General features: G+C 52.1%; 1 protein-coding gene across 1 annotated transcript; it reads right to left on the bottom strand.

Moving 5' to 3' along the window:
• Window positions 1–82: 82 nt before the first annotated feature.
• DNAJC27 (DnaJ heat shock protein family (Hsp40) member C27) lies at window positions 83–12591 on the bottom strand. The gene is made up of 7 exons (XM_027713176.2): window positions 12393–12591; window positions 11648–11730; window positions 10865–10934; window positions 9771–9935; window positions 5511–5633; window positions 2155–2315; window positions 83–286 (listed from the first exon to the last, which is right to left on the bottom strand). Exons 1-7 carry the CDS (start codon window positions 12477–12479, stop codon window positions 154–156), a joined length of 822 nt encoding a protein of 273 aa, XP_027568977.1. The 5' UTR covers window positions 12480–12591; the 3' UTR covers window positions 83–153.
• Between the last annotated feature and the right edge of the window lie 852 nt (window positions 12592–13443).

Here is a 13443-nt window from a genome sequence, read left to right as displayed (position 1 = left end):
AGGAGAGGAGGCAGCGGCGTTCCCTCCTCCCCCCACCGGGAGAAAAAGGTGGGAATGTTTTCCCGGTTTTCTTTCTTCCTTCTCCCTACTCGAGGTCCTTGAGGAGCGCGGTCCGGGCGGGAATATTGGAATGTTTTCCCGGTTTTTTTGCCCCTACTTGAGGTTCTTGAGGAGCGCGGTGCGGGCGTTCACCACGGCCTTGAAGGCGTCCTCGCTGCCGGGAGCCACGCATTTGTCGGGATGCAGGAGCACGGCCAGCTTCCGGTACGCCTTGTTCACCTCATCCCTAAGGGAACGGGACAGGAGGGATTAGGGAATATCCAGCGCAAACCCTGGAATTCTGGAATCTCCCGAGCCGGAAAAATCCTCGACGCTCACGGAGTTCCACTTCCGGTGTAGCGAGGTCTGAGACCGGAAGTGCTGCAAAGCACTCTGGGGGCTGTAGTATTTCCGGATTGCTTCCGGACTCTGTTGCGCGTGCTCAGTAAAGTGCTCGAATGGGATTGGTTGAGGAGGTCACGTGCTTACGACGCCTCACGGTTTGAATTGACTGTATAAACTCCCGTTGTTCTTAATAAATTTCATAGTAATAAATTAATAAATTAATTAATTCAGTTGCACGACCCACACGGGACGGGGGCCGTGCCCACAAAGGCTACACCTGGAATTCGGGAATCTCCCGAGAGCGCGGGCAGAGCCAGCATTCCCAGCTTCCGCTACGCCCTGTTCACATCATCCCTAAGGGAACGGGACAGGAGGGATTAGGGAATATCCAGCGCAAACCCTGGAATTCTGGAATCTCCCGAGCCGGAAAAATCCTCGACGCTCACGGAGTTCCACTTCCGGTGTAGCGAGGTCTGAGACCGGAAGTACCGCAAGGCATTCTGGGGGTTGTGGTGCTTCCGGACTCTGTTGCGCGTGCTCAGTAAAGTGCTCGAATGGGATTGGTTGAGGAGGTCACGTGTTTGTGACGTCTCACGGTTCCAATTGGCCATCTAAATTCTCGCTGTTCTTAATGATTTGATATTAATTAATAAACTAATAAATTCATAAATTCAGTTGCACGACCCACACGGGACGGGGGCCGTGCCCACAAAGGCTACACCTGGAATTCGGGAATCTCCCGAGAGCGCGGGCAGAGCCAGCATTCCCAGCGTTCCTTCCAGGATTAGGGAATATCCACTGCAACCCCTGGGATTAGGGAATATCCTGAGCAGGAAGGACCCACAAGGATTATCTACTGCAACCTCTGGAATTAGGGAATATCCACTGAGACTCCTGGGATTAGGGAATCTCCCGAGCCAGAAGGAATCAGGAGGATCATGGAGTTCAACTCCTGGGATTTGGGAATCTTCTGCCAGTGTGGGCAGAGCCAGCATTCCCAGCATTCCCAGGATTCTGTGCCATCCTATGGAACTGTCCCAGCTCTCCACAATTCCCTGGAAGGAAGTTTCAGGAAGTCTCCAGTTCCCAGGGAAGAAGGGACAGGAGGAGAAGGGAACAACCAGGGAGGGAGTTTAACTGGATCTTGGGAACAATTCCCACATGGAAAGGGCTGTCAGGCACTGGAATGAACTTCCCAGGGCAGGGCTGGAGTCGCCATTCCCAGAGGGATCTCAGATCCCTGTGGATGTGGCCCTTGGGGACACGGATCTGTGGAGGCCTTGGCAGTGCTGGGAATGGTTGGATTCCGTGATCTCCAAGGGATTTTCCAACCTGAACCATCCCTAAGGATTCTGTGCCATCCTGGCACTGTCCCAGCTCTCCACAATTCCCTGGGAGGAAGTTCCAGGAGGTCCCCAATTCCCAGGGAATGAGGGACAGGAAGAGAAGGGAACAACCAGGGAGGGAATTTAACAGGATCTTGGGAACAATTCCCACATGGAAACGGTGGTTAAACACTGGAATGGACTTCCCAGGGCAGGGCTGGAGTCGCCATTCCCGGAGGGATTTCCGATCCCTGTGGATGTGGCCCTTGGGGACACGGATCCGTGCTGGCCTTGGCAACGCTGGGAATGCTTGGACTCCATGATCCCAGAGGGATTTTCCAACCTCTCCCATCCCTGAGGATTCCACGTCCACCGTTCCCTCAGCGTCAGCAGGCCGGGATGGATATTCCCAACCCTTCCCAAGGAATTCCCGGCTTTCCCTCACCTGGTGGCTCCGGGTTTGACTCCCAGCATGTCCCAGCTGTCCTTGCTGTTCCGGATCCTCCGGATGGCATCCGCCTGTTCCCGGGTGAAGCCGATGCCGGCGCCGGAATTCGGGCGTTTCCCGCCGTTGTCGCACAGGTCGACGATGGCGGAGTAGAAAGTCTACGGATACAGGGAATCGTGGATCCTGGGAATCGTGGATCCTGGGAATTGTGGATCCCAAAGGATCCCTCGGGTCCCTTCGGGGGCGGGGAATTGGGGGGATGCGGGAGCGGGGAAGGATCCGGAAGGAGCGTCCGGGGCAAGCCTTGGGATTTAGGGAATGGTGGGAGGAGGGAGGATCGTCCAGGGAGAGGTTTGGGATTAGGGAATGTCCAGCTCAACCCCTGGGATTAGGGAATGTCCAGCTCAACCCCTGGGATTAGGGAATGTCCAGCTCAACCCCTGGGATTAGGGAATGTCCAGCTCAACCACTGGGATTAGGGAATATCCAGTTCAACCCCTGGGATTAGGGAATGTCCAGTTCAAGTTTTGGAATTAGGGAATGTCCAGTTCAACCACTGGGATTAGGGAATGTCCAGCACAATCCCTGGGATTAGGGAATGTCCAGTTCAAGGCTTGGAATTAGGGAATATTCAGTTCAACTCCTGGGATTAGGGAATGTCCAGTGCAATCCCTGGGATTAGGGAATATCCAGTTCAACCCCTGGGATTAGGGAATATCCAGTTCAACCCCTGGGATTAGGGAATGTCCAGTTCAAGGCTTGGAATTAGGGAATATCCAGCACAACCCCTGGAATTAGGGAATATCCAGTTCAACCACTGGGATTAGGGAATGTCCAGCTCAACCCCTGGGATTAGGGAATGTCCAGTTCAACCCCTGGGATTAGGGAATGTCCAGTTCAATCCCTGGGATTCTGGAATCTCTAGAGCTGGAAGGATCCACAAGGATCATCCACTGAGACCCCTGGAATTTGGGAATTTCCTGAGCTGGAAGGACCAGATGCTGCAATCTCTGGAATTAGGGAATATCCAGTTCAACCCCTGGGATTAGGGAATGTCCACTTCAACCCGGGGATTAGGGAATATCCACTTCAACCCCTGGGATTAGGAAATGTCCAGTTCAACCCCTGGGATTAGGGAATGTCCAGTTCAAGGTTTGGGATTAGGGAATGTCCAGCTCAACCCCTGGGATTAGGGAATGTCCAGCTCAACCCCTGGGATTAGGGAATGTCCAGATCAACCCCTGGGATTAGGGAATATCCAGTTCAACCCCTGGGATTAGGGAATATCCAGTTCAACCCTTGGGATTAGGGAATGTCCAGTTCAAGGTTTGGGATTAGGGAATGTCCAGCTCAACCCCTGGGATTAGGGAATATCCAGTTCAACCCCTGGGATTAGGGAATGTCCAGCTCAACCCCTGGGATTAGGGAATATCCAGCACAACTCCTGGGATTAGGGAATATCCAGCACAACTCCTGGGATTAGGGAATCTCCTGAGCTGGAAGGACCCACAAGGATCCCGGAGTTCCACCCCTGGCCCTGCCCAGACATCCCAACATTCCCAACATTCCCAGCATTCCCAAACACTCCCTGAACTCTGGCGGCCTGGAATCCATCACCATTCCCTTTGGAGCTGCTCCAACCCCCTCTGGATGAGGAATATTCCCTATTCCCAGATATCTAAGCTTGTCCAGCTCCTTGGATCCATCACCATTCCCTCTGGAGCTGCTCCAACACCTCTGGATGAGGAATATTGGCTATTCCAGCTCCTTGGATCCATCACCATTCCCTTTGGAGCTGTTCCACCCTCTGGATGAGGAATATTGGCTACTCCAGCTCCTTGGATCCATGGCCATTCCCTTTGGAGCTGTTCCACCCTCTGGATGAGGAATATTGGCTATTCCAGCTCCTTGGATCCATGGCCATTCCCTTTGGAGCTGCTCCAACACCTCTGGATGAGGAATATTTCCTATTCCAGCTCCTTGGATCCATGACCATTCCCTCTGGAGTTGCTCCAGTTCCCAACCACCCTCTGGATGAGGAATATTGGATTTTCCAACTCCTTGGATCCATGACCATCCCTTTGGAGCTGCTCCAACACCTCTGGATGAGGAATATTCCCTATTCCCTGATATCCAAGCCTGTCCAGCTCCTTGGATCCATCACCATTCCCTTTGGAGCTGCTCCACCCCCTCTGGATGAGGAATATTGGCTATTCCAGCTCCTTGGATCCATCACCATTCCCTTTGGAGCTGCTCCAACACCTCAGGATGAGGAATATTATCTATTCCAACTCCTTGGATCCATCACCATTCCCTTTGGAGCTGCTCCAACACCTCTGGATGAGGAATATTGGCTATTCCAGCTCCTTGGATCCATGGCCATTCCCTTTGGAGCTGCTCCACCCCCTCTGGATGAGGAATATTCCCTATTCCCTGATATCCAAGCCTGTCCAGCTCCTTGGATCCATCACCATTCCCTTTGGAGCTGTTCCAACACCTCTGGATGAGGAATATTTCCAAATCCAGCTCCTTGGATCCATCACCATTCCCTTTGGAGCTGCTCCAACACCTCTGGATGAGGAATATTGGCTATTCCAGCTCCTTGGATCCATCACCATTCCCTTTGGAGCTGCTCCACCCCCTCTGGATGAGGAATATTCCCTATTCCCTGATATCCAAGCCTGTCCAGCTCCTTGGATCCATCACCATTCCCTTTGGAGCTGCTCCAACACCTCTGGATGAGGAATATTGGCTATTCCAGCTCCTTGGATCCATGGCCATTCCCTTTGGAGCTGCTCCACCCCCTCTGGATGAGGAATATTCCCTATTCCCTGATATCCAAGCTTGTCCAGCTCCTTGGATCCATCACCATTCCCTTTGGAGCTGTTCCAATGCCTCTGGATGAGGAATATTTCCTATTCCAGCTCCTTGGATCCATCACCATTCCCTTTGGAGCTGCTCCAACACCTCTGGATGAGGAATATTATCTATTCCAACTCCTTGGATCCATCACCATTCCCTTTGGAGCTGCTCCAACACCTCTGGATGAGGAATATTCCCTATTCCCTGATATCCAATCCTGTCCAGCTCCTTGGATCCATCACCATTCCCTTTGGAGCTGTTCCAATGCCTCTGGATGAGGAATATTTCCTATTCCAGCTCCTTGGATCCATGGCCATTCCCTCTGGAGCTGCTCCAACGCCTCTGGATGAGGAATATTGGCTATTCCAGCTCCTTGGATCCATCACCATTCCCTCTGGAGCTGCTCCAATCTCTGGACAAGGACCACCGGCTATTCCCTGCTCTCCAGGCCATTCCCACTCCCATTCCCACTCCCATTCCCGCTCTCCCACCTGGAACATCTCGGAGATCCCCTCTCCGGTCTGTGCCGAGGTCTCGAAGTAGAGGAACCCGCGGCTCTCGGCCCAGAGCCGGCCCTCGCTCTCGTCCACGCTCCGCAGCTTCCCGGAGTCCACCTGCAGCCCGGGAAAAAACCCTGGGAAACGCGGCTCCGGGCGCGGAATCCTCTTGTTGTTCCTCACAGACATTCCCAAAATCCCTCTTGTTGTTCCTCACAAACATTCCCAGATCCCTCTTGTCCCTCACAAACATTCCCAGATCCCTCTTGTCCCTCACAAACATTCCCAACATCCCTCTTGTTCCTCACAAACATTCCCAAATCCCTGTTTTCTCTCACAAACATTCCCAAATCCCTCTTGTTCCTCACAAACATTCCCAAATCTCTCTTGTTCCGCACAAACATTCCCAAATCTCTCTTGTCCCTCACAAACATTCCCAAATCTCTGTTTTTCCCCACAAATCCCTCTTGTTCCTCACAAACATTCCCAAAATCCCTCTTGTTCCTCAGAAACCTTCCCAAAATCCCTCTCGTTCCTCACAAACATTCCCAAATCCCTGTTTTCTCTCACAAACATTCCCAAATCCCTCTTGTTCCTCACAAACATTCCCAAATCCCTGTTTTCTCTCACAAACATTCCAAAAATCTCTGTTTTCCCTCACAAATATTCCCAAATCCCTGTTTTCTCTCACAAACATTCCCAAATCCCTGTTTTTCCTCACAAACATTCCCAAATCTCTGTTTTTTCTCACACACATTCCCAAAATCCCTCTTGTTCCTCACACACTTTTCTTGGAATGAATTCCCTACAAACCATATTCCCAAATTACTGTTTTTCCTCACAAACATTCCCAAAATCCCTGTTTTCCCTCACAAACATTCCCCAAATCCCTCTTGTCCCTCACAAACATTCCCAGATCCCTCTTGTTCCGCACAAACATTCCCAAATCTCTCTTGTTCCTCAAAAACATTCCCAAATCCCCTCTTGTTCCTCACAAACATTCCCAACATCCCTCTTGTTCCTCACAAACATTCCCAAATCCCTGTTTTCCCTCACAGACATTCCCAAATCCCTCTCGTTCCTCACAAACATTCCCAAATCCCTGTTTTCCCTCACAAACATTCCCAAATCCCTGTTTTTCCTCACAAACATTCCCAAATCCCTCTCGTTCCTCACAAACATTTCCAAAATCCCTGTTTTCCCTCACAAATATTCCCAAATCCCTGTTTTCCCTCACAAACATTCCCAAATCCCTGTTTTCCCTCACAAACATTCCCAAAATCCCTGTTTTCCCTCACAAACATTCCCAAAATCCCTCTTGTTCCTCACACACTTCTCCTGGAATGAATTCCCTACAAACCACATTCCCAAATCCCTCTTGTTCCTCACAAACATTCCCAAATCCCTCTTGTCCCTCACTAAACATTCCCAGAATCCCTGTTGTTCCTCACAAACATTCCCAAATCCCTCTTGTTCCTCACAAACATTCCCAAAATCCCTGTTTTCCCTCACAAACATTCCCAAAATCCCTGTTTTTCCTCACAAACATTCCCAAATCCCTGTTTTCCCTCACAAACATTCCCAAATCCCTCTTTTTTCTCACACTTCTCCTGGAATGAATTCCCTTACAAACCACATTCCCAAAATCCCTCTTGTTCCTCACAAACATTCCCAAATCCCTAGTTTTCCTCACAAACATTCCCAAATCCCTGTTTTCCCTCACAAACATTCCCAAATCCCTCTTGTTCCTCACAAACATTCCCAAATCCCTCTTGTTCCTCAGAAACCTTCCCAAAATCCCTCTCGTTCCTCACAAACATTCCCAAATCCCTGTTTTCTCTCACAAACATTCCCAAATCCCTGTTTTCTCTCACAAACATTCCCAAATCTCTGTTTTCCCTCACAAACATTCCCAAAATCCCTCTTGTCCCTCACAAACATTCCCAAATCCCTGTTTTTCCTCACAAACATTCCCAAAATCCCTCTTGTTCCTCACAAACATTCCCAAATCTCTGTTTTCCCTCACAAACATTCCCAAATCTCTGTTTTCCCTCACAAACATTCCCAAATCCCTCTCGTTCCTCACAAACATTCCCAAATCCCTGTTTTCCCTCACAAACATTCCCAAATCTGTTTTCCCTCACAAACATTCCCAAATCCCTGTTTTTCCTCACAAACATTCCCAAATCCCTCTTGTTCCTCACAAACATTTCCAAAATCCCTGTTTTCCCTCACAAATATTCTCAAATCCCTGTTTTCCCTCACAAACATTCCCAAAATTCCTGTTTTTCCTCACAAACATTCCCAAAATCCCTGTTTTCCCTCACAAACATTCCCAAAATCCCTCTTGTTCCTCACACACTTCTCCTGGAATGAGTTCCCTACAAACCACATTCCCAAATCCCTCTTGTTCCTCACAAACATTCCCAAATCCCTCTTGTCCCTCACTAAACATTCCCAGAATCCCTGTTGTTCCTCACAAACATTCCCAAATCCCCCTTGTTCCTCACAAACATTCCCAAAATCCCTGTTTTTCCTCACAAACATTCCCAAAATCCCCCTTGTTCGTCACAAACATTCCCAAAATCCCTGTTTTTCCTCAAAAACATTCCCAAAATCGCTCTTGTTCCTCAGAAACATTCCCAAATCCCTCTTGTTCCTCACAAACATTCCCAAATCCCTGTTTTCCCTCATAAACATTCCCAAATCCTTGTTTTTCCTCACAAACATTCCCAAATCCCTCTTGTCCCTCACAAACATTCCCAAAATCCCTGTTTTCCCTCACAAACATTCCCAAAATCCCTCTTGTTCCTCACAAACATTCCCAAATCCCTCTTGTTCCTCACAAACATTCCCAAATCCCTCTTGTCCCTCACTAAACATTCCCAGAATCCCTGTTGTTCCTCACAAACATTCCCAAATCCCCCTTGTTCCTCACAAACATTCCCAAAATCCCTGTTTTTCCTCACAAACATTCCCAAAATCCCCCTTGTTCGTCACAAACATTCCCAAAATCCCTGTTTTTCCTCAAAAACATTCCCAAAATCGCTCTTGTTCCTCAGAAACATTCCCAAATCCCTCTTGTTCCTCACAAACATTCCCAAATCCCTGTTTTCCCTCATAAACATTCCCAAATCCTTGTTTTTCCTCACAAACATTCCCAAATCCCTCTTGTCCCTCACAAACATTCCCAAAATCCCTGTTTTCCCTCACAAACATTCCCAAAATCCCTCTTGTTCCTCACAAACATTCCCAAATCCCTCTTGTTCCTCACAAACATTCCCAAAATCTGTTTTTCCTCACAAACATTCCCAAAATCTCTGTTTTCCCTCACAAACATTCCCAAATCCCTGTTTTCCCTCACAAACATTCCCAAATCCCTCTTGTTCCTCACAAACATTCCCAAATCCCTCTTGTTCCTCACAAACATTCCCAAATCCCTGTTTTTCTCACAAACATTCCCAAAATCCCCATTGTTCCTCACACACTTCTCTTGGAATGAATTCCCTACAAACCATATTCCCAAAATCCCTCTTGTTTCTACAAACATTCCCAAATCCCTGTTTTTCCTCACAAACATTCCCAAATCCCTGTTTTCTCTCACAAACATTCCCAAATCCCTGTTTTTCCTCACAAACATTCCCAAATCCCTCTTTTTTCTCACAAACATTCCCAAATCCCTCTTTTTTCTCACAAACATTCCCAAAATCCCTCTTGTTCCTCACAAACATTCCCAAATCCTTGTTTTCCCTCACAAACATTCCCAAAATCCCTCTTGTTCCTCACAAACATTCCCAAAATCCCTCTTGTTCCTCACAAACATTCCCAAATCTCTCTTGTGTCTCACAAACATTCCCAAATCCCTGTTTTTCCTCACAAACATTCCCAAATCCCTCTTTTTTCTCACAAACATTCCCAAAATCCCTCTTGTCCCTCACTAAACATTCCCAGAATCCCCCTTGTCCCTCACAAACATTCCCAAATTCCCTCTTGTTCCTCACAAACATTCCCAAATCCCTCTTGTCCCTCACAAACATTCCCAAATCCCTCTTGTTCCTCGCAAACATTCCCAAATCCCTGTTTTTCCTCACAAACATTCCCAAATCCCTGTTTTCCCTCACAAACATTCCCAAATCCCTGTTTTCCCTCACCCCCCTCTCCCAGAACATCCTCCCTTCAACCCGGCCCCGCTTCCCGCCCTTCCCACGCGCCGGAGCTCCCGCTGGGAATGCCGGGAATGCCCGGAATTCCCACCTTGTTGGCGCAGACGACGAAGACGACGTTTTCCATGTTCCCGTGGGGTCCCAGCTCCTGCTTCATCTCGGCCAGCCAGGAATCCAGGGAGTCGAAGGATTCCTTGGATCCCACGTCGTAGACCAGGAGCACGCCCTGAGTGTCCTTGTAGAACTCGTTCCGGACCTGCGGGAACGGCGGAGCCGGGAAAGGGGACATGGGAATGGATTCCAGTGGGAAAGGGGAGATTTGGGGGGGACATTGGGAAGGGATTCCGGGCTGGGAGGGTGGGGAGGGGCTGGGCTGGAATTCCCAGAGAAGCTGTGGCTGCCCCTGGATCCCTGGGAGTGTCCCAGGCCGGGTTGGATTCCCTGGGATAGTGGGAGGTGTCCCTGCCCATGGAATGGGATGAGCCTTAAAATCCCTTCCCACCCAAACCATTCCAGGATAAAGGACACTCAGAATCCATTCAGAGGGATTTTTCTGGAATGTGGGGATGGAAAAGGCAGGAAAGGGGAAGGGAGACCCTGCCCTGAGTGCCGAGATTCCCAGGGAACCCCCTTGTTCCCGGAACTCCTTCCCAGGGAGGAGTTGGGCTGGGGCTGGATCCAATGGCAGGCTCTGGCTCCAGGCTGGGAGAGCTGGGAATGGCCAGGCTGGAGAAGGGAAGGATCCCGGGAGAGCTTGGAGCACATTCCAGAGCCTGAAGGGGCTCCAGGAGAGCTGGAGAGGGACTGGGGATCAGGGCCTGGAATGCCAGGCCCCAGGGAATGGATCCCAGTGGGAAAGGGGAGATTTGGGGGGGACATTGGGAAGGGATTCCTGGCTGGGAGGGTGGGGAGGGGCTGGGCTGGAATTCCCAGAGAAGCTGTGGCTGCCCCTGGATCCCTGGCAGTGTCCAAGGCCGGCTTGGATTCCCTGGGATAGCGGGAGGTGTCCCTGCCCATGGAATGGGATCGGATTTAAGTTCCCTTCCCACCCAACCCATTCCAGCATTCCAGGCCACTGCAGCGAAACAAATTCCCAAGTTTTCTTGGCCCCAGCCCCGACCCGGGGTGGATTTTGGGAATGCCGAGGGATTCCAAGCGCTCCCAGGTGGGAAGCGGGGGCCGTACCTCGTAGAAGAAGGGATGTCCCGCCATGTCAAAGATGTTCACTTTGATCTCCCGGTCCCTGATCTGCACCCTGGAAAAGAGACGTGGGAAACCCGGGAATCCTGGAATTGGTCAGCTTGGAAAAGCCCTGGGAGAACGTCAAGTCCAACCATCCAAGGCCACCCCGGATCCGTGTCCCCAAGGGCCACATCCACAGGGATCTGAAATCCCTCCGGGAATGGCGACTCCAGCCCTGCCCTGGGAAGTTCATTCCAGTGTTTAACCACCGTTTCCATGTGGGAATTGTTCCCAAGATCCAATTAAACTCCCTCCCTGGTTGTTCCCTTCTCCTCCTGTCCCTCATTCCCTGGGAATTGGGGACCTCCTGGAACTTCCTCCCAGGGAATTGTGGAGAGCTGGGACAGTGCCAGGATGGCACAGAATCCTTAGGGATGGTTCAGGTTGGAAAATCCCTTGGAGATCACGGAATCCAACCATTCCCAGCACTGCCAAGGCCACCCCTGACCCGTGTCCCCAAGGGCCACATCCACAGGGACTGGAAATCCCTCCGGGAATGGCGACTCCACCCCTGCCCTGGGAAGTTCATTCCAAGGCCTGACAGCCCTTTTTCCATGTGGGAATCATTCCCAATATCCCACCTGAGCCTCCCCTGGCCCAGCTGGAGGCCGTTCCCTCTCCTCCTGTCCCTTGTTCCCTGGGAGCAGAGCCCTCCTTCGTGGCTCATCCCAGTTTCCCAGTCCCATCCCGTATTCCCAAGCCCGTGTCCCATCTCCGTGTCCTCACTTGGTGACTCCGTAGTCGATCCCGATGGTCGCCAAGTACTTGGACACGAACCTCTTCTCGCAGTACCTCTTTATGATGCAGCTCTGGGAAAGGGGGGAAAATGGGAATCTCAGCGGGAATGGCCCCAAACAGCTCCATATTCCCAAAAAACAGGGAATTCCCGGCGCCTCCTGGACTCTTTAAGGCAGCGCCGGCCCCGCCCCTTTGGCCTGGCAGCCAATCAGAACCGGCGATACAGAGGAGGTACCGCCCCTTCGGCTGTCAATCATCCACCTGAGCTGTCAATGACCCACCGCCGGCCACGCCCCTTCGGCGCGCAGCCAATTAAAACCGGCGACACCGAGCAGGTCCCGCCCCCTCAGCTGTCAATCATCCTCCCCGCAGGTGTCAATCATCCCCTCAGAGCTGTCAATCATCCGTCCTTCGCCACGCCCCCGGAGCTGTCAATCATCCTCCCCCAGCTGTCAATCATCCCCTCGGAGCTGTCAATCGTCCTCCCCCGAGCTGTCAATCATCCACCCTCCGCCGCGCCCCCTCAGCTGTCAATCATCCACCTGCCGCCGCGTCCCGCCGCTGTCAATCATCCCATAGTCCCACCCTCCCCCTCACACCGCCTTCTGATTGGCTCGTGCAGCCTTCAATCCGCCAATCCGCGGCTTCCTCATAACAGCGCCCGCCTACCCCCGTTTCTCATTGGATACCCGGCCTGCCCCTCATCGCCCGCCCGCCAATAGCAGCGCCTCACCTTGCCCACCTCCGCGTTGCCCATGGAGATGACTTTAACGCGCAGCGACTTGCGCGGCTCCTTCCGCTTCGGCGGGTTGGGCTCCATGGCGGGCCCGGGGCGCTCCGGTGCCGGCGGAGGCGGCGGGAGGACGCGGGGAGTGTCGGCGGCAGGCAGGCAGAGCGCCCGTTCCGCATCAGCCGCGCCGCTCCGCGCTGCAGCTCTCGCGAGACTTCGGCAGCGCCCAGCGACGGCAATGCCGCGGCCGCCTGAGTTCTCGCGAGATTTCGGCGCCGTCAACCACCGGCAGGTGGCGCCAGGGGAGCGGGGGGGGGGGGGGGGAACACAGGACGGGGTCACGTGTCACCGTCACGTGTCACGGGGACTGTCACCTGTCACGTGTCACTGTCCCTGTTCATTGTCCCTTGTCCCTGTCACTTGTTCCTTATCCTTTGTCATCCATTCCCTTGTCCCTGTCACTTGTCCCTTATCCTTTGTCATCCGTCCCCTTGTCCCTGTCACTTGCTAACTGTCACTTGTCCTTTGTCACCTCCCCCTTGTCCCTGTCCCTTGTCCCTTGTCCCCTGTCCCTTATCTATTGTCACTTATCCATTGTCACTTGTCCCCTGTCCCCTGTCACTTCTCCACTGTCACTTGTCACCTTCACCTTGTCCCTTGTCACCTGTCCCTTGTCACCTGTCCCTTGTCACCTGCCCCTTGTCCCCTGTCACTTGTCCATTGTCACTTGTCACCTGTCCCTTGTCCCCTATCCCTTGTCACCTGCCTTTGTCCCCTTGTCGCTGTCACTTGTCCCCTTGTCCCTGTCCCTTGTTCCCTGTCTCCATCACTTGTCCCTTGTCCCCGTCCCCATCCCCTGTCCCTTGTCCCTTGTCCCCTGTCCCTTGTCCCCTCTCCCTTGTCCCCTGCCCCCATCCCCTGTCCCTTTCCCCTGTCCCTCGTCCCTTGTCCCTTGTCCCCTGTCCCTCGTCCCTTGTCCCTTGTCCCCTGCCCCATCCCCTGTCCCTTGTCCCCTGCCCCATCCCCTGTCCCTTGTCCCCTGCCCCCATCCCTT

The sequence above is a fragment of the Pipra filicauda genome, unplaced genomic scaffold, assembly GCF_003945595.2.
Source record: "Pipra filicauda isolate LSUMZ 115617 unplaced genomic scaffold, ASM394559v2 scaffold985_size41522_pilon, whole genome shotgun sequence".
In the NCBI taxonomy this organism is placed as follows: domain Eukaryota; kingdom Metazoa; phylum Chordata; class Aves; order Passeriformes; family Pipridae; genus Pipra; species Pipra filicauda.
Note: the sequence above shows the minus strand (reverse complement) of the source record. Positions and strands in the feature narration are given on the sequence as shown.